Source organism: Arvicola amphibius, chromosome 6 (genome assembly GCF_903992535.2).
Source record: "Arvicola amphibius chromosome 6, mArvAmp1.2, whole genome shotgun sequence".
Classification (NCBI taxonomy): domain Eukaryota; kingdom Metazoa; phylum Chordata; class Mammalia; order Rodentia; family Cricetidae; genus Arvicola; species Arvicola amphibius.
The window spans coordinates 158,756,294-158,779,964 of NC_052052.2; the positions used below are offsets into that span (position 1 = coordinate 158,756,294).

Consider the following 23,671-nt stretch of genomic DNA (forward strand, 5'->3'; position numbering starts at 1 on the left):
AAATATTAGTATATGTTGGGCAACAATGGGAGTATGTTTGAAATAGCCAACAGTACTATATGTGGGATAGGAGCATGAGTCCAGCTGGCTTTGACATATAGGGCTTTATGGGCAATTGCAGCAGGTGAAGATATTACCAATGAAGGCTAACACCTAGAATTTTGTATCTGGAAAAAACAGGAAGGTGTTCAACAGGGTTTGAAAACTAGCAGCATAAGTTGGGTAGCAGATCACTACTTCCTAGCAGTTTGTGTGAAGCATTGCTGGTGGTAGGGATGCCCATCTGGATCTCATATCTTGCAATGTATATGATATGTCAGATGGGGATTTGTCTACAGAGGTCTGAACCTAGCAGTGGGGGGTGGTATTTGCTAGGGGACAGAGCGTCCAACAGGGTCTCATAATTAGTAGTGTATATCTACTGGCTGTAGAAGTGTGGGGTTTTCTGGTAAGGTCTGATATCTAGAGTTGCATATTGTGCAGCAGCTTTGGAGAGGTGTCCATTAGGACTTGATATTTAGAAATTTATATGCAATACCCAGAATGGGTCATGCCCAACATGGAATGAAAACTAGCAGATTATGTGAGGTATCAATAGGAGAAATAATATCTAGATCATATAAATTTCTAGGAATCATATCCTGGTGAGCCATATATGCCACTAGATATCAGATCAAGGTAGACATACACCTCCTTGCAGCCCAAAATATCCTACTATGAATTAGGTCCTAACTGGATCCCTTCTCCCTAACCCTCTAGAGTGTGTCAGGTTTCAAGTCTTGGTAAACATGTTCTATGCATACATGACCCCAATTTCTGTTTATAAATACACTGTTATGCTTTAGGCTATGCCAGAACCTCCTAAATTTCCAAGTCTAATAAAATTCTTGTTATTACAACCTAATGACCAACTACCAACACCCTACATATTCTGCTAGGGAGCAGGCCCTACTGAACAACCCCTATACCTTGTGAGGTCCCATATGTGAGACCGTGTAACCTTGACTAAAGGTCAGAGACTTTGAGCTTATTTTTGGTCTGTTTCAAATGAATAAAATTTTCTGAGCTTAGAAAATATGAATTTTTTAACTCGAAAATAGAAAATAGCCAATTTAATCTCATCAAGTAACTCTAGAGAGCTATACAAGTGCTGCCTATGGGCTATCAACCTTTATTATTGTTTGGTACTGAAAAGGATAGCTTGACTTACCAAATAATAGATTTCTGAAAATTCTAGGTGGTTCGACATTTCCTTGTTAGTCAGTTAAGCAGGAACCCCAATTCTTAGGATTTGTCAAGCTCAAAATCTCATCAGACACCTTACCTTCATCCATAACAGGTCATGTCTAGTAGGCCTGGGTTAGCCAGGATATTTCTGCTGTTTCTTCTTGATTCTTTGACTTTACTACCCTGTTTCTTGTCTTTAAATTCCCAACTCATTTAATCCCTGCAAATTTCCTTTCTAGTGGCCTCTATACCTTTTGTGATATTCACACATAACCATCCATACTCTGTGCTTAACAAGTATTATTAAATAATTTTGTATTAAATTAGCAAAAGCCAGGGCCTCCAATGGAAAGACAGAGTTGAGAGAGTTTGTGGGACTCCCTAATATCACAGAACCAGTGTTCAGTCTATATATTATGCACCAATTTCTGTGCAGGTACTACTACTACTATGACTACTATTAGAAATAGCAATAATTTATTCCTCTTTCATCTTTGAATTTATATGAAAGCATTTTTGTTACTTCATGTCATCTTTATCTTGATGAAAATATTACAATTTATTTGTTAATTTCTTTTAGAATATAGTATATAGCATCTCAGATTCTGCTGCAGCCCCAAATGTATAGGTTAGCTTAATACCTCAACCCAAAAAGCCCAGAAAATGGACCTATTCAAGAAGGAGAAATGAAGTAAAAGAAAAATAGCAGGTAGGTTTCAATGGATGAAGACAAAATGCCAATAAACTGGGCTGAGCTGAATCTTGTATCAAAACTTGATTCTTGACACAATACCTTCTTGAACCACTCAGGAAGACATTAAGAGCATGAAGTGGTGCCAACCTAATGTTTAGATTGAAGACAACATATCCTTTGAAGGTGAGATTGGAAATCTCATTCTACTTCTCCTATCAGTAGCTTGACAATTTACATACAGAAGGAGCCCTTAGCCAAATGGAACCATCTGGCTTGACATACAGTTTAGGAGATGTAGTCTAACTTGTTTACTTAAGAATGTATTTCAAGAAACTGTGGAATATATACATGCTAGAATACTACTCAGTGGTAAAAAACCATGACATCTTAAATTTTGCATGCAAATGGATGGAAATAGAAAACACTATTCTGAGTGAGGTAACCCAGACCCAAAAAGATGAACATGGGATGTACTCACTCATAATCGGTTTCTAGCCATAATTAAAGGACATCGAGCCTATAATTTGGGATCCTTGAGAAGATAATAAGAAGGTGAACTCCCCAAAAAAGATATAGTAATCCTCCTGGATATTGGAAGTAGATACGATTGCCAGGCAAAAATTGGGAACTTGAGGGTTGGGCGAGACGGGGCCAAGGGAAGATGGGGAGAGAAAAGCGTGAAAGGGAGAATGGCGGGAGCTCGGAGGAATGGGATGCTTGGGATACAGGAAGGGTGGATATGGGAGCAGGGAAGCATATATCTTAATTTAGGGAGCCATCTGAGGGTTGTCAAGAGACTTGACCCTAGAGGGGTTCCCAGGTTTCCAGGGAGACGCCCCCAGTTAGTTCCTTGGGCAGCTGAGTAGAGGGAGCCTGAAAAGGCCAGTTCCTATAGCCATACTGATGAATTTCTTGCATATCACCATAGAACCTCCACCTGGCGACAGATGAAGAAAATGACTGAGCCCCACATTAGAGCACCGGACTGAGCTCCCAAGGTCCTGGTGAGGAGCAGAAGGAGAGAGAACATGAGAAAGAAAGTCAGGACCATGAGGGAACCTCCACCTGGCGATAGATGAAGAAAATGACTGAGCCCCACATTGGAGCACTGGACTGAGCTCCCAAGGTCCTGATGAGGAGCAGAAGGAGAGAGAACATGAGAAAGAAAGTCAGGAACGTGAGGGGTGCATTCACTCATGGAGACGGTGGGACAGAACTAATGGGAGATCACCAACTCCAGTTGGAATGGGACTGATGGATCATGCGACCAAACCCGTCTCTCTGAATGTGGCCAACAGTGGGGGCTGACTGAGAAGCAAAGGTCAATGGCACTGGGCTCTGATTCTTCTGCATGGACGGGCTCTGTGGGAGCCTTCTCAGCTTGGTTGATCACCTTCCTGGACCTGGGGGGAGTTGGGAGGACCTTGGTCTTAACATAGAGTAGGGAACCCTGATGGCTCCTTGGCCTGGAGAGGGAGGGAGGGGAGGTATGGGTGGAGGGGAGGGGAGGGAAGGGGGAGGAAGAGGGCAGGGAAGTGGGAGGAGGAGGGGAGGAGATGGAAATTTTAAAATATAAAAAATAAACCATGAAAAAAATATTAATGTGAAAAAAAAGAATGTATTTCAAATATTAGTGGTTTTACTTCTAGACTTCCATCTATGTTACACATTCCCTGAATTTAAAAAAAATGCCGGGCTAGAGAGATGGCTTAGTGGTTAAGAGCACTGCCTGCTTTTCAAAAGGTTCTGTATTCAATTCCCAGAAACTACATGGTGGCTTACAACCATCTGTAATGAGATCTGGTTGTAAGCCACCTTCTGGCTTGTAGGCATGCATGCAGGCAGAATACTATATACACAGTAAAAAGGAAATGTCAGTTGTTTGGTTTTAAGACATCATAAATCTTAGTAATTGAAGAGTTATAGTAATAGAAAAGAAATAGACATGTAGTCTCAACCAACACAAAAATACTATGATGGGCTGTAATGGGACTTGAAGGATCACTCCACCAGTAAAAATACTTACTGCTTGAGCATGAGGACTGAGTTCAAAACCCCAGTATCCACATAAAATGTTGGGTATGGTTGCACACATGCCTACAACTCTAACACTGTAGGTGATTGAGACAGAAGGATCATTGAGACTAATTGGCTGCCAAGTTAGAACTAGGTTCAATGAGAAATTCTATCTCAAAGTAATAAAAGTGATAGAACAAGATGCCTGACTTCAATGTATGTGCATGCACTCGTAAGTGCACATATACCACACACACACACACACACACACACACAGAGAGAGAGAGAGAGAGAGAGAGAGAGACGAGAGGAGAGAGAGGAGAGGAGAGAGAGAGAGAGAGAGAGAGAATAGAGAATTTTATTTTCCTGGGTCATCTACAAAGAATTTTAAATTTACCATTCAATTCTAAGTTAACAGATCAGTATTATGTATGTAGTACACTGAGCTCCAAAACCTTATCATTTTGCAAAACAAATTCTGTTCAGGAAACAATAGGTCCCCATTTCTTCCCTTCCAACCCCTGGCAACAAGAATTTATTTTCAGTTTTCTCTCTTTCTTTGAGTTTTACATACAGGAATTATATGGTATCTGTTGCTTTGCAACTTATTTATTTTGTGTAACTCATATCAGTAAGGTTTATCAAGGTTAAAACACAAGTCAGAATATTCTTTTTTTTAAGGTTGGAAGGCCTAAGGTGAAGGAAGGAGATCATTATCCATCTAGGCCAAGGACCAGTTTCAGAGCTGAGAGCACTGGAAGAGCCCTTCACACTGCTATGTCCTTAGTCACGTTTTCAATGGTAGGAAGTGTCTCTAACAGGTGAGGCACATCATTAGGTGCTGTGTCATCTCTGTAGCAAGAGCTCAACCAAAGTGCCCTCCTGGAAAAGCTGAGGAATAACAAAGGGCTTTAAATCTCCACTAAAGACCTTTCTTGAATTCAGGAATGGCCCTATGAAAATCTTTATAGTACAAGACAGAAGAGTTCAATAGCATGAAACTGGCAGACAAAAGACAGTTTTATATATTTTTTATCTTCTCTTTGCCTTGGTTTTGCTGTCTCTGTACCTTTTAACTTTGAGACAATTGTGTGGAATTCATCTTCTCCAAGTTCTACAGGGTCACATGCCTCAGGCTACTGACTAGAAATTTGTTGCTTACAATTTCTGCCAGAACATTTGGTTAACCAGGAGTTTCTTGACCTCCATTCTTCTGAATCTTACTTATGGGGAAACAACATAACCAGCCTTAAATTACCTAGAAACCTTTCCTTTTCCAACCTTGATTCCATGGTAATACTTGAGAGACAAGATCAAAAGATGGCTGATTCATTTAAAACTTGGGAGAAGATCCAAGAATCTGATCAGCAGAACTTGGCAGTTTCCCGTCCTTTGGGGAGCTGCGAAGGTAAACCAGAGAGACTTCACATGCACCAGCAGTCCCCCCATCTCAAGACCTCTCAAGATCATTTAGAGCCTAAACATACACAGTTTTTCTGGGACATCCCTTCTCTACACAGTGAGTCCATGAACTCTGTTGCTCCTGTGTGGGCTGACAGTTCCTTGACCTCTGGATGCTTTCACAGATTCTCAGATTCTGCCATACTTACTAACCACACACCATTGTCCTTGCCTGAGAGTCAACCACAGAACTTGCCCCAAACTCTGTCCACATCTCAGTCCCAACCTGTCCCTTTTGCCAAGACCCAGACCCAGCTTCAACACTCAATTCCAGTGCTGTCAATGCTGTCACCTTCTCTGCTATCCCAGCTTAGAATCTGTAGGGTGTATTTTCACAGACCCCAGGATAAAGCACAACCTCTTGAGGCCTCTTCAATCCACTGCCTAGAATACAGCATCTTGAAAAAGGTGCAGGAAAGAGTGTGGGGTTTACCCACTGTGGTCAAAAAATCCCAGGAAGAATTTTATCCCCCACCTCCCAATCCCTCATTAGTCAAGCAGTCTTCTAAGACCCATGGTCCCAGGCCCATCTCTCTTGGAAATTTTCCCCTCACCAGTGAGATCCAGAAGAAACTTGAGCACCACCTTCGAAAGAGGCTCATCCTACAGCGCTGGGGCTTACCCTAGAGGATTCGTAACTCTCTGTCATGGATGAGTCCTCAAGCAGAACTTTCAGAGGCATCTTCATCTACAAGCAACTATGGGCTTTCATGGATCTCTTTCTTTAAGCAACAGGGCAGTAAAGACCCACACAACAATGTATTGAACAAACCTGAAACCTTCCCAGCAAGACAATCAGGGGAGAAACTGTTAATGGCAAAGGGACATAGCCTAGAGACTGTTCAAAAACACCAGCTATGGAGCAGCACCAAGGGCACTCCAGATAATGAATGAACATCTGATCCTCCTGATTCTACCTCCTAACTCCTGGGATAACAGGTGTTTGTCATCATACCTTGTTTATGCAGCACTAGGGATCAAAGTTGGGCTTTTTGTCATAGACAAGTAGTCTACTGACCATCTCCTGTGGTCAAACAAACTGCCAAGGTTATATCAAGTGTGGACAGAAGCAGGTGTGGTCTGGGCTTCAAACATTAGGGATCGGGTTCATAGGAAGAACGGGGCCCCTGGGAGTAGGTGAGGATGATGCTCAGTATTATCCTAGAGTAGAAACTTGAGCATGGTTGACTTAATGTTTGGTTTTCATCCAGCTACTAGAACAGTTTTTATCTGCTTTCAACTAATGCTCTAGTCCCCCACATCCATTGAGACTTCTAGTCACAAATCACATTTCTATCCTTTTGACCTGATCCTAGCACCCCAAACCCACAAAATCACCTCAATATTTCAGGTTCTCTGTGCATTTGTTCTTCCTCCTTGAAATCCCAGGAGGGCTGCTGCCCCACCTTATTCCCGTGTACTTGAAGGCCAGGTGTAAAGTTCTACTTCCCTGGAAAGAGTTGGCATTCCTCACAGCAGGGACAAGGCCATAGCAACGTCACTCTCTTTCGGGGATGCATCCTTACTCCCCAGTATCCCTGTAGTGGGCATGCCCCCATTTTCCTGCCCACTTAGGCACACCCCCATTTCCTTGTCTTTTCCTCAAGGAGAATTTCCTTGTAATGTTCCAGCTCCTCCCTTTCAAGGTCTAATGGCTAACTCCAGGGTAAGTCTGGCCACCAAGGGATATGGGAACCCTACAAAGGTATGCAATCAGAGTTGAGGGAGGATGAGGCTTTATTGCTTGGCTTTTATAGGCTTGTTTTAGTAGTGGCAGTGAATGGGCAGATATGCTGAGGAAAAGATTCAGATGGTAAAGAGTGGAGGTTATAGCTTAGGGAAGCCTGAGCAAAGAATGCCCAAAGGCCTGGTGCTCACCCTGGGGCCTGGTCTTGAGCCTCAGTGATAAATACCAATAGGAACCAGATTTGTGCAACTATGAAGATGCTGCAGGTTTGTGGGGAGCCAGCAGCTTTCAGAGGCCATGGTTGTAGTTCTGTGTGAGGAGACACAGATCCAGATTCTGGAAGTGGAGTAAGTCCCTTGACTTGGCTGATCCAGTCAGTGAAGTAGGTGACCCTGGTAAAGACGCTGGGGTAAATGGGATGCCGGCAGTCCAGGCCCCAGCTAGCCAGTCCTACCAGGACCCACGAACTGGTTTGGTAGCAGATGAGGGGACCCCCAGAATCACCCTGAGGAGAGAGAGAGTAGTTAGTGTGCAATCTGCTTAGGGCCACAAATACCAACTGCATGTTAGGATCCTACAGAGCCCAGACAGATGAAGACAGGCTGAAAACTTACGGACTTTTCTTTTTGCTTACCATGCCTCATGTCTAGAAGGGAAAGTTTAGGGACTTGGAAGAAAGCTAGTTCTGCTAACCTATGTGTAAGCCCTGGCTCTGTAAATCTTGAGCTAATGCAATATATTCAGCCAACTCCTCTGCCTTTGGTAACCTTGGTTAGGTCTATTTTCTCAACTTGTGAACTGGAACTCTTGAAAAAATATGCCTATCCCTTGGCTGGGGAAAGACAGCTCATATCACTGGACAAAGGAGTCTTCAGAACACTTCCGAAAGTTACTGCATTTGTGAAATCCCTTTAGGAAAATCCCATGGGAAATCCAGTATATAATGGGAACTATGTCAGCTCAGGAGTCAGAAGCCTGCAGAGATGGGGAAGGCATCAGAATCCAGACATCTGGGCCCTCGTTGTGCCACTTCACTTCAGACCAACTATTTTCCTTCTCTGGGACAGTTTCCCCAGAAAATCCATTATATTCAATTGTGAATTTACTTCTATACCATATAAAGAGTTACCATAAGAAACTGACAACCCAACAACAAAGTGAGAAACTTAAATGAAGCATCACAGAAGACAGCATATAACAATGAACATACAAAATGCACTTAGTGGCAAGAAAGGGAGATGGGTACCAGAAGCATACTAAGTCAGCACTGAAAACATTACCAAACTGTTTACTTAAAAATTACATATTTGTGTATATGTTATGCCTCAATAAAAAGTATAAGATATGCAACAAAAATTGATGTTAGGATTTGCTAAAGCTATCCTCAAGGAGATTATTGAGGCATGAACCCAAGGAAAACAAGTAGAGGTAAGGAAGCAAGAAGTGTGGGGGTCTCCACAAATACTGGAGGAACTGAGATAGAATAGGCATGGGGAAAATACATGACTGCCTTACTCACCCGGCAGATGGACTTTCCTGTGGAGAGGCCCCTGGCACACAGCATTTCCTCATGCACATAGTCCTTGTTTTGGCCTGGTCTTCGCCCATATAAGGCATTACAGAACTCATTCTCAATGATGCCCACTTCACCCTCTTGCAGAGAGAAGGGTGGTAGCAGTTTTGCTGTGAAAATGAGGAGGAGGTCAGTGATGGACACTGTGACTTAGCTGGAAGTCCAGGCTGCTCTGACTGATGCTCCTGAGTGTCAAATTCTGTTTCCATCTTCTACCTACTTCTCATGAACGTCTCTCCTTTTTCTCAGAAACTCCCACTTACCTTCCTCGTCTCTCTCACAGCAGCAGACCACAAATCTACTATATAAAGAGGCAAATCCTACTAACACATTGTGTCCAATGTTGTTAAGCAACCTTTATCACTAATCTTTATCCTGTCTTTATCCACCCATTCACCCATACACCCAATTATTTTTCATTACCTTTATCAATCTATCCGTTTTCCACACCCAGTCTTCCATCCATGCATTCTTTCATTAGTGTCTCCATCTATCCTGCTGCCTCATACCTGCTAACATTTCTATCCACAACACCTATGCACCTGCCTTCCTTCCCTCCCTCCTTCCCTCCTTCCTTCCTTCCTTCCTTCCTTCCTTCCTTCCTTCCTTCCTTCCTCCTCTCCCTGCCCTCACTCCCTCTCCAACTTCCCTTTCCCTTACTGTCTTCAGAAAGCATTCCCCATCCAGTTATCCAACAGGATGTGTGGTTGTGGAGCTGTGCGTCTTTAGGTGGGAGGCAGGCAGGCACAACGTAGGATGTGAAGTTCACGGGCAGACACAGCTGCAGCATTGCAATGTCACTCCCAAAGGAATGAAACTTCTCAAAGTCTGGGTGTTTGATGATACGATTTACAGACATCTTCTGAGTGTGCTGTGTTTTCTGGTATAGCTGAGTATTCCCCAACAGAACCTGATAGTCCCCTGGAGCCTGAGATTTGCTGAAAGATAAAGGAGTCCATCATCACCATCATCTCTGAGTGGGAGGATAGCCCCATCTTCCTGAACCCTCACTTATCACTGGCCACTCTGCCCTGATTCCATGCAGAATGGTCTCTCCCTTTCTGCCAGTCAAGTGTTGTGGTGGGTGGAATGAGAATGGCCTTCATAGTTTCATATATCTGAATGCTTGGCACCTAATTGGTAGAACTGTTTGGGAAGTATTAGAAGATGTGCCCTTGTTGGAGGAGGTGTGTCACTGGGATGGCTTTGAGGTTTTAAAAGCCCAAGTAATTCCAAATTACAACCCATTTTCTCCCTGAAGATAAGATTTAAGCTCTCAGGTACTGCTCTAGTGCCATGTCTACCTGCCTGCTGCTGTGTCCCTGCCATGATGATCACGGATTCTAATCCCCTGGAATAGGGAGTCTCAATAAACATTTTCTAAACTGCTTTGAACACAGTATCTCATCATGACATTAGAAATGTAACTAAGACAGAATTTGATACCAGGGAATGGGCTATTGCTGTCACAGACCTGGTCAAGTTGGTTTTATTGAAAAAGAGCACGCAGGAAAAAATAAAAATGTAAGTCTGAAGAGAAAAGGAACACCAGGAAATTTAATATTGGAGACTTGATTTACGCTGAAAGAGATAAGGAGAATGAGGGGAGGGTGGTAAAGGGAATGGTGTCCTCAGGGTAAGACCTCACACAGCTATTCCTGCAACTTGTAAAAAGAAAAGGTCTAAAGAATTATTTGTTCCTAAAGAGCAACAACAAATCAAAGCTCATGCAAATGTAATTTGAGGGAGTCAAGTTTTGTCCCGAACAGCAAGCAGAATTTGGCTGCATCAACTATGTAGTTCTGACTTTAGAGTCATGGAGGATACAGAGTAAAAGGTTTGTGGAATCTTTCTCTGTTAAGAAAAGCTTCCCTGCAAGGAAGCCCAGTGAGGCCATTGTGTGAAGGTGTGAAGGTGAAGCCTGGGTTGTGCTGGAGACCTCAGAACATGGGAGGTGCTAGAACTGCAACTGTAGAAGACCTGTCAAGGGGAGTTGAACCAATCCAAAATAGAAAAGTTATGCTGCAGTCAGAAAAGCTGGAAGGATAGAACCATGTAAGTCATTTGACACTGGACATAGAGCTCCATGATTTGGAGTTTAACCTGCTGGGTTTCCGTCTTGCATTGGTCCATTACTTCCTCACTGTAGTTCTGTTCCTTCCTTTTTGAATGGTAATGTATATTGTAATATCATTGTATGTTGGAAGAATGTAATTTGCTTTCTTATCTTATAGGGGTAACAATTAAGAGATTGTTCTGAATCTCATAAGAGACTTTGTACTTTGAAATGGTGTTGAGACCAAAAGATTTGAAAATTTCTGAAGTTGTGCTAAATGCATTTTTGTATTATAATATGGCCACAGCCTAAGGGGGTCAGGGAGTAGAATGTGGTACTTTAAATGAGAATGACCTCTATAGGCTCCTATGCTTGAATGTTGGATCCTTAGTTGGTAGACCTGCTTGGGAGGATTAGGAGATGTGGCCTTGAAAGAGGAAATGTGTCACTTGGGGGGGTTAGTTTTGAGGTTTCAAAAGCCTAATCCATTCTCAGTTATATCTATTTCTCCACTTTGTACATGTGGATTAATATTTAAGCTATCAGCTACATGGTGCTGCTCCAGCACCATGCCTGCCTGCTGCCACACTCCTTGTCATAATGGTCATGAACTCAAACCCTCTGAAACTGTGAGCCCCAGTAAACATTTTCTTTTGTAAGTTGCCTTCATTATGATGTCTCATCATGGCAATAGAAAAGTAACTAAGATAGGAACCTTCTTTCTCCAGGCTGATGGATATTCTACTCAAACCTCAAGACAAAGTATTCCCCATTATATCTTAGAATTGGAGGAACAAAGAATTTCAGCACTGGAAGGGTCCCTAATAGAATCTTCAAATCAAACCTTTTAAATTTTTACTTAAGAAAAACTATGGCTAAATCTGAGTTTTGTGATTTAAATCTTAAATGTTATTGTCTTAGGAGTAAACCAATAACTAAAGGCATAGTCATCAACCTGTGGTGCTATCCAGAAAGAGTGGAACATTTAGGAGTGAGGCCTAGTGAAAAGAAGCTATGTCATTAGGAGAATTTCCTGGAAGGGCCCTCACTTCTTTTCATTATTTTTGTTTCCTAGCTACCATGAGGTGATCAGGCTCATCTGCAAATGTTCTTGCTGTGATGAACTGTGTTATTATATAATCAAAGAAACAGGCCAACTAACTTTGGACTGAAACCATGAGTCAAGATAATCCTTCTTTTTGTTCATTTTCTGGATTGTTTGGTCACAGTGATGGAAATCTAGCATATTTTCCTGCCCCCTTACCAAGGACTGCTTCTCCACTTGATATGAAGCACTCACAAATGACTTGTTAAATGCACACATCAGTGCGTCAAAGGGGAGCTTTCCTTCTTGTTCCTGAATAGGACTGAGTAAACAGCCTATGTATCAGCTTTTTTCCCCACAGCCCCCACACTAGGAGGATCCTCACCAGCTCCACATACTCAATTCCTCCCTTCTGGTAGCCACTGTAGCTCCTTTCATTCCTCCATGATTGCAGCATCTTTGTAGATTTATGTTCCTCGGAGCTACCCTCTTCATATTGTTTGGCATGTCTCACCTGTATCATACTGATTGAAGCTTGTTTCTTCTGAGAGAAAAGAAACCTTGACCTCGGATCTCCTACATTCTGTTCCCTAAAAGGTCTCAGGTGAATGCAGCACAAAATATGTGCCAACAGGATTAAGCTGGAGCCTCAAAGCCAAAAAGCTAAGTTTCAGTTCCATGATCTGGACTGTATAGCACCCATTCCCTCTGGATTCCTCCATGTCTGATCAGAAGCTAGGCCTTCTGTCAGACTCCAGAGAGCCAGAGGAGACTGGCTCCTGGCTATCCATAGCAGTTGTTCAGGTTGGGGCACCGGCACTTTCCATCCATATATACTGATATGGCATAGGCATGACCATAGTTTTTCCCAGGGCTTAGTTTTACAAACATAAGAAATTACCTGGCTGTTGGTCATATGTGGTCCTTTCCTAGAATCTGACTCACAGGAGAGAAAGGGACCATGAAATAAGATGAAGTCTACAGGTAGACAACAAAGCATGACCAATCCTCTTGGGAAACATCTGTGTGAGTTGGCAGGCACAGAGTGGGAGTGTAGGGATCACTACAGAAGCTGAGAATTAAATATAATGAGAACCAGGACAGATCAAGAAAGTTTTGATGGCATATGGGGCTAATCCAGGCAGAGAGGACTGCTGGTGGAAGTAGACTGCCCCAGAGAAAAGCCCAGAGGAGAAAGGCAACCTATCTCTAACTTCCTCCTCTCATCCTGCATCTTTATCACCACCCAGTCCCTCTCTGGGGGCTCCAGACAAGGCAAACTCACTTTTGAAAGCAGTGGGCTGTGGAAACGAGCCAGTGGGAATCAATGAGGACAGCTCCACAGAGATGCAAGCCCCGGTACAGCAGGCTGGCCTGCCACGGCCACTGACCAGCCAATGTATCCCGGCCACCAAACACTTTCCCAACCATCTTCGGCTTCCCACAAACTGTGGAGACACCCCCGTGCAATTTGTTAGAGACAATTCCTGAGAGGCAGAGTAACTCCCTAAGGAAGACCTTCCTCCACTTCACATATTAGAAGATCATGACAAAAAACAAATAACCTGTGTAAGTGATTTGGGGCCAGGTCTCTGCTTTCACTGGCCACCACCTGGGACATGAAAAACTCCACTGACAGGTTCTGTGGGCGCAAGAGCTCAGGAGTCTGGAAAGATGGGATGAAGCAAACAAAAGGCTGGCCACAGCAGCCTATCCTTAAGTGGGCATCACAAGGCTGGCCACAGCAGCCTATCCTTAAGTGGGCATCACAAGCAAGTGGACACAGGGGAGGTTTTATGACTTTGTTTTCTCAAATAACACAGCTTTGTGCTTACTTTTTAGATCACAAGACTAGAAGTCTCATAGGTTACTGATATTAGTTATTCAAGGTAATGACTTCTCAGTGTCCCAAATTAAATCTACCCAAGGGAGAGAGAACTGCTGGCAGGACTTTGTGGTGCTGATGAGCGACCTGGAACAAGTTGCTTTACATTTCTAAACGGAGACCTAGTGAGGCCAATAATGATAATTTTGTTTCTATGATTCATCTGGGAGGGGATTACTGAACTTAGATCTTTACGAGACTATCTTCTCCCAGGAATCAGCATCCGAAATCTCAGGGAGCTTTGTTCCCTTTGTCCGCGCTCTTAGTAATCCCATGCTCTCTGTCACTACCACTGGGTCAGCCCTGGACACCACCTGGGTCCCACTGCACCACACCAGGCTCTAGGGAGGAAAGAGTCAGTATCGGAAGGGAACCTAAACCCCCTTGGCAAAAGGGTACACTACTTCCACTGCCTTGCGGGGCCTTTATGGCCTCCACCCGGTCACCCGCCCACTGGCTTTCAAACGAACCTTCTGCTCCGCTCATAGAATCCTGGTGTCCGCTGGTAAACGGTTCCCAGCCTTGCTGTGGCCCCAGTCTCCACGGTGCTACCCCAGAAAACTTTGAGGGGCTGGAGACACCAGACTTCAGAGCAGAGCCAGCCTTGGGGCTCAGGGGCAGCAGAAACATCAAGGGCAAGAGTAGAGGACTGGGCCCACAGGTGATCCTCACCACCCTAGTACCCATCCCAGATTCCAGGACCTATAAGGAAGTTGGCCCTGCTCGGATCTGGTCCTGCCCCCTGCTGGGACAGTTCTCGACCTTGCCTTGAGATTGGCCTCCAAGCCCTGCCCCCCATTCGGCTTTTGTTCCCACTGTCACCCAATCAGAACCCCTCCAAGACCACAGTGCTCCTTGCTCTAATTCCTGCACTTGCCAGCCTCTAACCCATGTGTAGTGTAGTCAGCAACAGTACAATGGAAAGTTCCTACACAGCAATGAACAAAACACATGGAGTACAACCACAGAAAATAGGAAATGATATGAAAGGGAAATTCAGGCTGGGGTGTAGCTCAATAGCATAAGTAGAATGATGGGGAAAGCTCAGGGGTTCACTAGGAGGTCCCCATACAACCCATACACATAGATAAAGTTAATTTGTGGAAGAGGGGTAATTAAAAGATCCACAAGAGGGAAAATGTAATTAATTCTCAGGAAAATAAAACATGAAAAGTATCATTTCTAGTCATCAAATTGCAAGCATGTAATGAGATGTATAGTTTCACAGTATTTTATTAATCAGCAATTTTTCTTTATAGTGGTGGTAGGCATCTGAATCTCAAAGACATATCCCCTCTTACCCCACATGTGATCTGAACTTACGTGAGAACACACCATTTCACATTTGCCATATCAGTCTTCATCACTCAGACACAAACTTTGGACTATAGGGACTCCTACTATCACTGCCTTGGGGAGAGGAGGATATAACATAAATAAATTGAGACCTTCAATGTGGGATTCCCCTCTGTATGCTGTAAATATGTTTTATTGCCATCGGTTAATAAAGAAGCTGTTTTCAGTCAAAAAGCTTAAGGGAATACAGCCAGGTTGAAAAAGATATATAGAGAAAGAATAGGCAGAGTCAGGGAGAAGCCATGTAGCTCCTGCAAGAAACAAATGCTGGATGGCGTATAGAACCTTACAGGTAGGCCACAACAACATGGAGATACACAGATTAATAGAAATGGGTTAATTTAAGATATAAGAGCTATCTAGAAATATGCTAGTAGGCCAAGCAGTGTTTTAATTAATACAGTCTGGGGGGCTGGGAAAAAACAAGCAGCCTATGCCTTCAGACCTTAATGTAGATCTGGCCACTGTCAGTCATATCCTAGAGACTTCCTAGCTATATCTTTAAATTGAGCTGTAGACATTCTCCAGACCATGTGCTGACCATTGGCCTGGGCCAAGTAGACAGTTTCCTGCAACATTCAGGTATTAGAACATGGAGGAGCTATCCAGCAGAGCCCGATACCTACAAGTCTATGTAAGATGGCAGTCAGGGACAAGTGTGTCCAGTAAGGTTTGAGTCTTAACACTGTATGTGGGAAGCAGGTCACATGATTTTTAGCAAGGCCTGAACAACCGTAGTATATTTTGGGGGTGTGAGGAATAGATATCCTGCATGGCCTGATCACTAAGTTCAAGTTTGGTGGTAGATATCCACCAGTACCTGAACCCAAACAACAGTGGTTTAGGTGTACTGACTGGGTATCAAGGAGGGTCTGATGTAGTGTACATTTACATGACCCTCTACTACATGTCATCCTAAATATACGTCTCATCATCATGTCTTCTGTAGCTCCCCTTGATCATTCTAATATACACTAAAAGTAGTTAGACTGCTGACACTGGATTCCCCTGAATGTCCCACATGCCTTGGTAGATACTAGTCTAGGATGGATAGTCTTGATTGTCAATTTGACTACATGTGGAACCAACTAAACACAAGCTGCTGGCAACTCCTGTGAGTTCTCTTCCCTTCTCATTTCTTTTCTTTCTTTCCTTTTATTTTTTGTTTTTTTGTTTTGTTGGTTGGTTGGTTTTATTGAGACAGGGTTTCTCTATGTAGCTCTAGCCATCCTAAAACTTGCTCTGTAGACCAGGATGACTTTGAACTCAGAGATCTTTATACCTCTGCCTCCCTTGTGCTGATATTAAAAGCATGCACCACCACTGACCAGCATTTAAGGGCTTTTCTTAGAGTATTGGAAGCAGGACAATAACCCTAAATTTGGGCCTACCTTCTGGTGGTAGTTCATATGGACGTGGAAGAAGGAATTTTTGCTTTTTGTCCATTTTCCCTCACTCTAGCCAGCAAGTTCATCTATCCTATTACTGCGACCAGTATTAGAGACAGCATATTTAGGATTCCAACATAGATTGAGGAGGATCAGCAGCTCTCCAAGAAGACTTTGGGGATTTAGCGTCAGATTGGACTGCTGAGAAATTCAGTCTCAAGAACTAAACAACCAGATTTTTGACCTCTCCATGGCAAGGCATTCATTGTTGGAGCACTCAGACCACATTCTGTAAGCCAATCTAATCCCCTTTTCATTATGCACATACACACAGTAATCCAGACTCCAGCCAGGAAGGAAGATCAGTGCTCTGTTCAGTCATCATCAGAAAAGCTTCTTCCTTAGCAGATGGGAACAAATACAGAGACCCAAAGCCAGACATTATTCAATGAGTGAGAAACCGTGGAATGCTCAGCCCAGAGTTGGAGGTCTCCATTATATCCTTCCCCTCGGAGCTCAAGGAACCCTATAGGAGAGGAGTAGAGAGTGTAAGATCTGGGGGGTTAGAGTGCACCAAGAGGATAAGGAGCCCCTGTCAACATGATCGATGCACATATGAACTCACAGAAATTGAGGGAACATGCAAAAGACATGCATGGGTCTGCACCAGTTGGGGTCTTAGAGCTGAAAGAAATAGATGCATGTCCCCATCCCTAACCCAGAAGCTATCCCCAGGTGATGACCACTTGAAAATGAAAATTTAGTTTCTTCCAAGGAAGTCTTACTGGGAAAACAAACTACTTTTAAGGGTAGACTGCATAGCAAGCAGTATATGGCCAAAAGAAAATGAACTCAGTGGAATCTTTGGGGACTCCTTGTATCATAATGTTATGTTAGGGCTTTTCCTTTAATTTTTAAAATTTTAGTTTTGTTTTATCTTATTTATGGTTTTTCCTTGTTTTGTCCTACAGGTCCTTTGCCTATGTATTGTGGCTTCCAGTTTAGTACTTTTGTAGGATTCCTGGGTGGGCCTGTTTCTTATGCCTTCTCTTGAACTCTTTTCCTTGTTTGTTTGTTTTGTTCAATTCTTGATGGAGGAATGTCTATGTGTTACTTTCATTGGCTAATAAAGAAACTGCCTTGGCCCCTTTAATAGGACAGACAATTAGGTAGGCAGAGTAGACAGAACAGAATTGTGGGAGAAAGAAGGCAGACGCTTCAGGCAGTCGCCATATGCAGTCGCCATGCTTCTCCTCTCCAAGACAGATGCAGGTTAAGATCTCTCCTGGTAAGCGACCACCTCGTGATGCTACACAGATTACTAATTATGGATTAAAGCAAGATGTGAGAATCAACCAATAAGAGGCTGAAACTAATGGGCCAGGCAGTGTTTAAATTAATACAATTTCTGTGTAATTATTTTGGGTAAAGCTAGTCAGGTGGCGGAACGCAGTCCCGCCGCTCTTTCTACAATTCTGATGTATTGGTTTTGTTTTGTCTTAATATATTTTATTTTGTTTTACTGCAGCCCCAAAGAAGCCTGTTTGTTTTCTGATGAGAGACAGAAAAAAAGTTGAATGGGATGGGAGGGGAGGGGAGGGAAAGACTGGGACGAGTGGAGGGAGGGAAAACCCTGATCAGGATATATTATATGAGAAGGGAATATATTTTCAATAAAAGAAAAAAATGTAATGTAAAAACATTTTATAACATATATACCTATATATGTATTTATTCATTCTATCAATTCTATTACTTTAGAGAACACCAACTAACATGTGCATTCTGGTGTTTACTTACTTGCCTCCTCAGAGTACACTGCTAGGTATCAAGTCCAGTTGGATACCCCACCCCAGGTCAACACCCTACCCCATGACAGCACCCCATACACTGCTGTGTAGGGACCCTTCTGGACACCCTAATGACCCAAATACATTGAGTTATAGCTGATATCCTAGTATCAGGGTGTGTTGAATATTTTTATGTCAACTTGACACAAGCTTAAGTCATCTGAGAGGGAATCTTAGTTGAGAAAATATCTTCATAAAATTGGGTTGTAGCCAAGCCTGTAGTGCATTTTCTTAATTAGTGATTGACGGGGAAGGGCCCAGCCCTCTGGAGGTAGGGTGGGGGTGGGGATAATGGTCTCGGGTTTTATAAGAAAGCAGACTGAGCCCGGTGGTGGTGGTGCACGCCTTTAATCCCAGCACTTGGGAGGCAGAGGCAGGTGGTTCTCTGTGAGTTTGAGGACAGCCTGGTCTACAGAGTGAGTTCCAGACTGACTCCATAGCTACTGAGAAACCCTGTCTCGATAAACAAAAACAAAAAACAAACAAACAAACAAAAGAAAGAAAGAAAAAAGGAAAAAAGAAAGGCTGAGGAAGCCATGAAGAGCAAGTAGTAAGCAGCACCCCATAGCTTTTGCATCAGTTTTTGCCTCCAGGTCCCTGTCCTGTTTGAGTTCATATCCCGACTTCCTTCTGTGATGAACAATGTATAACTGTAAGCCAATAAACCAACTCGCTTCTGATCATGGTTTTCATCACAGCAATAGTAAACCTAACTAAGACACAGGGTCTGATAATAAGTGGCTAGCCATTCCAGGGCAACCAAACATACACTACTATATTTATGATGCATTAATTGCTGGATACCCTCTTGTCACTATTACATATAAACCTCCAAACATTACGGCTTGTTAGGCACCCTACTTAATGTGACACCTATTCTGCTGGATGTTAGGATTTACTAGATAATCGTCTCCCATTACCGAATTTCTAGCAGTGATTGTGTGGTATCCAGCATGGGCTGATATCTAACAGTATATGTGATGTAGTATTTACAACGGTATGCAGCATGGCCTGAATAAAGCAGCATATGCTTAGGATGTCATTGGGGGAAAGGGAAAGGATCTAGTACAACATAATTCCTAGCAGTGTGTGTGTGTGGTGGGGGGCTTCTGGTGAACTGGTCAGTGGGGTCTGATAACCTTCCGAAATGTACAGTAACAGGAATGGTTGACCTGTTGGTCCTGATATTTTACAGTTAGCATTGGGTAAAGAGTGGAAGGAGGTCCAGTGGACTGTGCTAGGAGGGGCCAGGGAGCCCACAGTGTTTGAGACAGTCACAAGATGGCAGTGTTATCTAGCAGTCCATGCCTGTTTGCCGGGAGTGTAGAGGAGAGTAAAGCCAAATCTGGTACCTACCCCAGTATACAGGGTTGTGAGGGATATCCAGCATGGTTTGAAATCCAGCAGTCTATGCTTAGCAGTGGTTGGTGTGTGTGTGTGTGTGTGTGTGTGTGTGTGTGTGCGTGTGTGTGTTCCAACAAAGTCTGTTACCTTGAAAAGTATGGAAGACGGAGAAAGGTCCAGTTGAACCTGATATCTAATTAGGACTGTAGGACACTGTTCAACAAGATGTAGATTCCTATTGTTGTGGGAGGGCAAGGTGGGATGTGGTACTGCAGGACCTGTTACCTTCCATTGTATATGGGTTTTGTATATGTACGAGGGATCTCAGCAGAGACTGATAATACTGGGCAGCCACAAGAGTTGTAGCTAGCATATCCAGTTTAGAACTTTATATGGGATGGGGGCAGGTGTCCATTTGGACCTGATATATAGTGCTTTATGTGTTCCTATAGAAGTGATAGTGTCCAGCAAGTTTATACCTAGAAGTTTATATGTGTTATTCAGTAAGACTTGATAAATACAGTATATGTGAAAGAGGCTGCAGATGGGTCTGTCCAGCAAGCTCTGGTATAAAGAAGGGCACTTAAAAGAAATCCCAAACTAGCTCAGAATTGAGTATGATAGAGGGTTATTCATTTAGGGGTAGACTCACAGATCACAATCCTCTGTTGGAACAGGGAACAGCAACTGAATCTCGCAGCCAGAAAAGAGTCCAGATGCACACTTTATAGTATAAGTGGCCATGCCCAAGTTGGCAGGTAACTTAAAGGTTACTGGTGGTAGGAATTCCTACAGCAACTCCCCTTTTGTTTAAATAAGAAAGTTCTAAGTCTAATACAAATTTATTTACAATAAGAACAAATATCGGGTATAAAAATTAGAATTACAACCAGCATAAACAATATCAAGCAAGAAACATGTAATAAATTCAATAATTATCCTATCCTAATAAGTTTGTTTTGTATAATAAATAACTTGGCCAAATCATGAGAGGAAAGTAACTATAACTATTTAGTCTTCAACCCCAATGAAGACCTGAGAAGGGAAATAATATTACTTGAATAAGCAGGAAGTGCAATCAAGCAACTTCCAAAATGTGCAATTAATGACAGAGACAACTGGCTACCTGGGTAATCACCCAAAGTCTCATTTGCAGCTTTGGAGCAACCAACTTTGGCTAAGGCCTAGAGCAGCTGATAGACCATTTTCAGAAACTGGAAATTTTTCAAAACTGTCTTAGCCTGTCTTGGCAAGATTTGACAGAATGTTTTCTTGTACCCTACTTGTCCTGTCCGGATATCATGCATTTTGTCAGTGGTCAATGCATGGGCAGTTCCTTGCCCAAAGGGCAGTTTTGTCAAGATGTAAATAAGCTCTAAGTGGAGTGTCTTCGGTGCTCAACATTCTCTCAGGAATAGATTGGTGCTGCCAGGAACAATCGTGTCTCACATCAACAGAACCCTAAGTTATTTAAATGCCATATTCTACAGCTCTTAGAAGTAGTTGAAGATTACCTATTTATGCAGAATACAATCTCTATGTATCTGTATGTAATCTAATTAGTCTAACTATAAATATGACAAACGTGGATGACTATTAATCTATGAATCTTAATAACTATATAACTTAAAGACTAAGACTTCATATTAGAATATTAAACAATCTTTAAACAACTGAGCAACAAATGAGGACAATAATCTTAGAATGTAAACAATGTAGAAGTATCTTGATCAGAGGTAGAAATATATATTTCAATATGATAAATATATCCTAAAATTATATCAATATACAAAATGTCTTAAGCAGAGGTAGAAACATGCATGAATACAATATGATAAAATAACTTTGCCTGGATATACAAATATTGTAGATGAAAATAGGAACATATTCAATATAATTTAAATTTGTATTAGTATACAACAATCTATACCAATGTAAACTGCCTATAAATAATAGCTTACAAGTATTCACTCCATTACTCACTATTATTATTAGTGTGAGAAAGCTCACACTAATCTATTATCCCACCCAATTTTCTCTCTTTTTTTTTTCAAAGAGATCCCTGATCCTACATAATTTTCCTCCTAACCCCCAACCATATACCAATTACAATAAACCCCTAAATGGTATCCCTAACCCTGAGGACAAACTTTGTTGGGAAGGGGATGTCATCTTCTAGAATTACTTCCAGCTGTCATGAGGGTGATGTTCTTTCTATGGGATCCTGTGAAAGTAAAATGATATATAAGTTCCAAGATTACTGTCTGGTATAATTGCGAATAGTCTCTGAGTATTTGGTAGGGTTTTTCTGAGGTGCCTATTTGAAGTTCTGGTCAGAACCTTGTAAAAAAAAAAGTACACCATTTCAGCTAACCAAGTTGGAACCATCTTGAGCAGCTGGCACCCAAAACAGGTCTTATAGTAGTGCTATCAGCAACATGACGTCATATCAACCAGGTGGAGTTGTTGTTGTGGGGTCCCATCCTCTTCTTGGAAATTTCAAAGATTACTGCAGGAAAATTCATTATTCATTGTTGAAAACTTAATCATTATTTACACAGACATATATATATATATATATGTCTGTTTCTTGGAATATATATATATTCTGTCCCATACTAGACAGCTCTTGACATGAGAAACTGTGAATTTTTAACAACATGTTTGGATTTAGAGGACAGAGCTGTTGTCCAACTCCAAAGCCAGCTCTATATATTCATACATACACACATGTATGTATATACATATACATATGTGTGTGTGTGTGTATGTGTGTGTGTTTTGATCACCTGTCCTTACAAGTCACGTTCCTTTTTCTTGATTCTTATTGGATAGTCATTTTTCCTTCTGTCAACATCCAAACATCCAGGATCTCTTTTTTTGTGTGTGTGTGTGTGTGTTTTTTTTTTTTTTTTTTTTGTTTTTTTTTTTTTTTTTTTTTTTTTTATTTGAGACAGGGTTTCTCTGTAGCTTTGGAGCCTGTCCTGGACCTGGAATTAGCTCTTGTAGACCAGGCTGACCTCGAACTCACAAAGATCCACCTGCCCCTGCCTCCCGAGTGCTGGGATTAAAGGCGTGCGCCACCACCGCCCGGCTTGCCACAAGCGTGATGACATGGTAGGTAGGAGTATTCAGAAGGGTCTGAATCTAGTATATGTGAGGTTTTGGCAAAGAACAGTGTCCAGCAAGGGCCTGATAACTACCAATGTATTTTAGTTGGCAGAGGTGGGGGTGTAAGATTATCCAACAGGGTCTGATACCCAGAGTGTATGTGGTACAGCTAGTGATGAGTTACCCAGGAAGGTTTATATGGGGTGCCAGAAGAGGAGTAGCCACAGAGAATGAAAACCACCAGTATGTATGATGCAGCAATGGAAGATGTGTCCAAAACATACAGACTTCTAGTTATCAGCTTCTGTAGGCTATATTCCACGCCATATATACTTGAGGTATTTACCTCTGCTGGATACCATCTCTGGTGCATAGGTTTCTAGGTTATCGGGCTCTGTTGCCCCCTAGCTCATACCCCACATATACTGCCAGCTCACAGACCCTAATGGACTGCTGCTGCCCAGTTGCAGCAGAAGACACCATTCATTATTTTGGAGATGGATGACCACCAAGGACAGCTGCAGTTAGAAGATAAGCTGTGTGTGCTGTAGAGGGTGGAAGTGCAGAAATTACTCAAAACACTTGGAGGAGCCCAGATTGTGCATGAACCCCAGACATAGAACATTGTACTATTTACACTTTTGGAGTTTGGCTTTGATAGTGACTGTGCCCTGGTTCTTTCCTCTTGAAGAAAGTAATTTTTATTTTACCGGAGCCTACAGTTGAAAGACTTTTTGAATTTTATAAGACTTTGGGTTTTAAAAAGAGATTGGCTATTTTTTTTTTAAGTTATAAAGCTGATTGGCCCATTAGCTCTAACCTCTCACTGGCTAAATCTTACTTCTCAATTAACCCATTTTTATCTATGTTAGCCAGGTGGCTCAGTACCTTTTTCAGTGGTTCCAGACCACATCCTGCTGCTTCGGTGGTCTGGGCAGGAGTGGGAGGAATCAACTTCCTCCTTCCCAGAGTTCTCCT

The 23,671-nt window shown here is 42.4% G+C and overlaps 2 protein-coding genes across 2 annotated transcripts; one reads left to right on the forward strand and one right to left on the reverse strand.

The window, feature by feature from the left end:
- Nucleotides 1–4,138: 4,138 nt before the first annotated feature.
- Nucleotides 4,139–6,576, forward strand: LOC121677241 (spermatogenesis-associated protein 31D4-like). Its single transcript, XM_042055339.1, is given in 3 exon segments — nucleotides 4,139–4,169; nucleotides 5,112–6,287; nucleotides 6,425–6,576. Coding segments are annotated over 3 exon segments (1,359 nt in total).
- Nucleotides 6,577–7,272: 696 nt separating this feature from the next.
- LOC119817149 (putative serine protease 47) lies at nucleotides 7,273–13,199 on the reverse strand. Its single transcript, XM_038334340.1, has 4 exons — nucleotides 13,045–13,199; nucleotides 9,319–9,596; nucleotides 8,605–8,768; nucleotides 7,273–7,590 (listed from the first exon to the last, which is right to left on the reverse strand). Exons 1-4 carry the CDS (start codon nucleotides 13,188–13,190, stop codon nucleotides 7,273–7,275), a joined length of 906 nt encoding a protein of 301 aa, XP_038190268.1. The 5' UTR covers nucleotides 13,191–13,199.
- Nucleotides 13,200–23,671: the final 10,472 nt, after the last annotated feature.

Bases quoted from the DNA above. Each gene is read 5' to 3' on its own strand.
- LOC119817149 (XM_038334340.1), bottom strand. From the start codon at position 13,190: ATGGTTGGGAAAGTGTTTGGTGGCCGGGATACATTGGCTGGTCAGTGG. The intron at 9,597-13,044 runs GTGAGTTTGCCT...TTTATCTTTCAG, and splicing joins ACAGCCCACTGCTTTCAAAA to CAAATCTCAGGCTCCAGGGG. The intron at 7,591-8,604 runs GTGAGTAAGGCA...CTCTCTCCTCAG, and splicing joins CAGGAAAGTCCATCTGCCGG to GGTGATTCTGGGGGTCCCCT.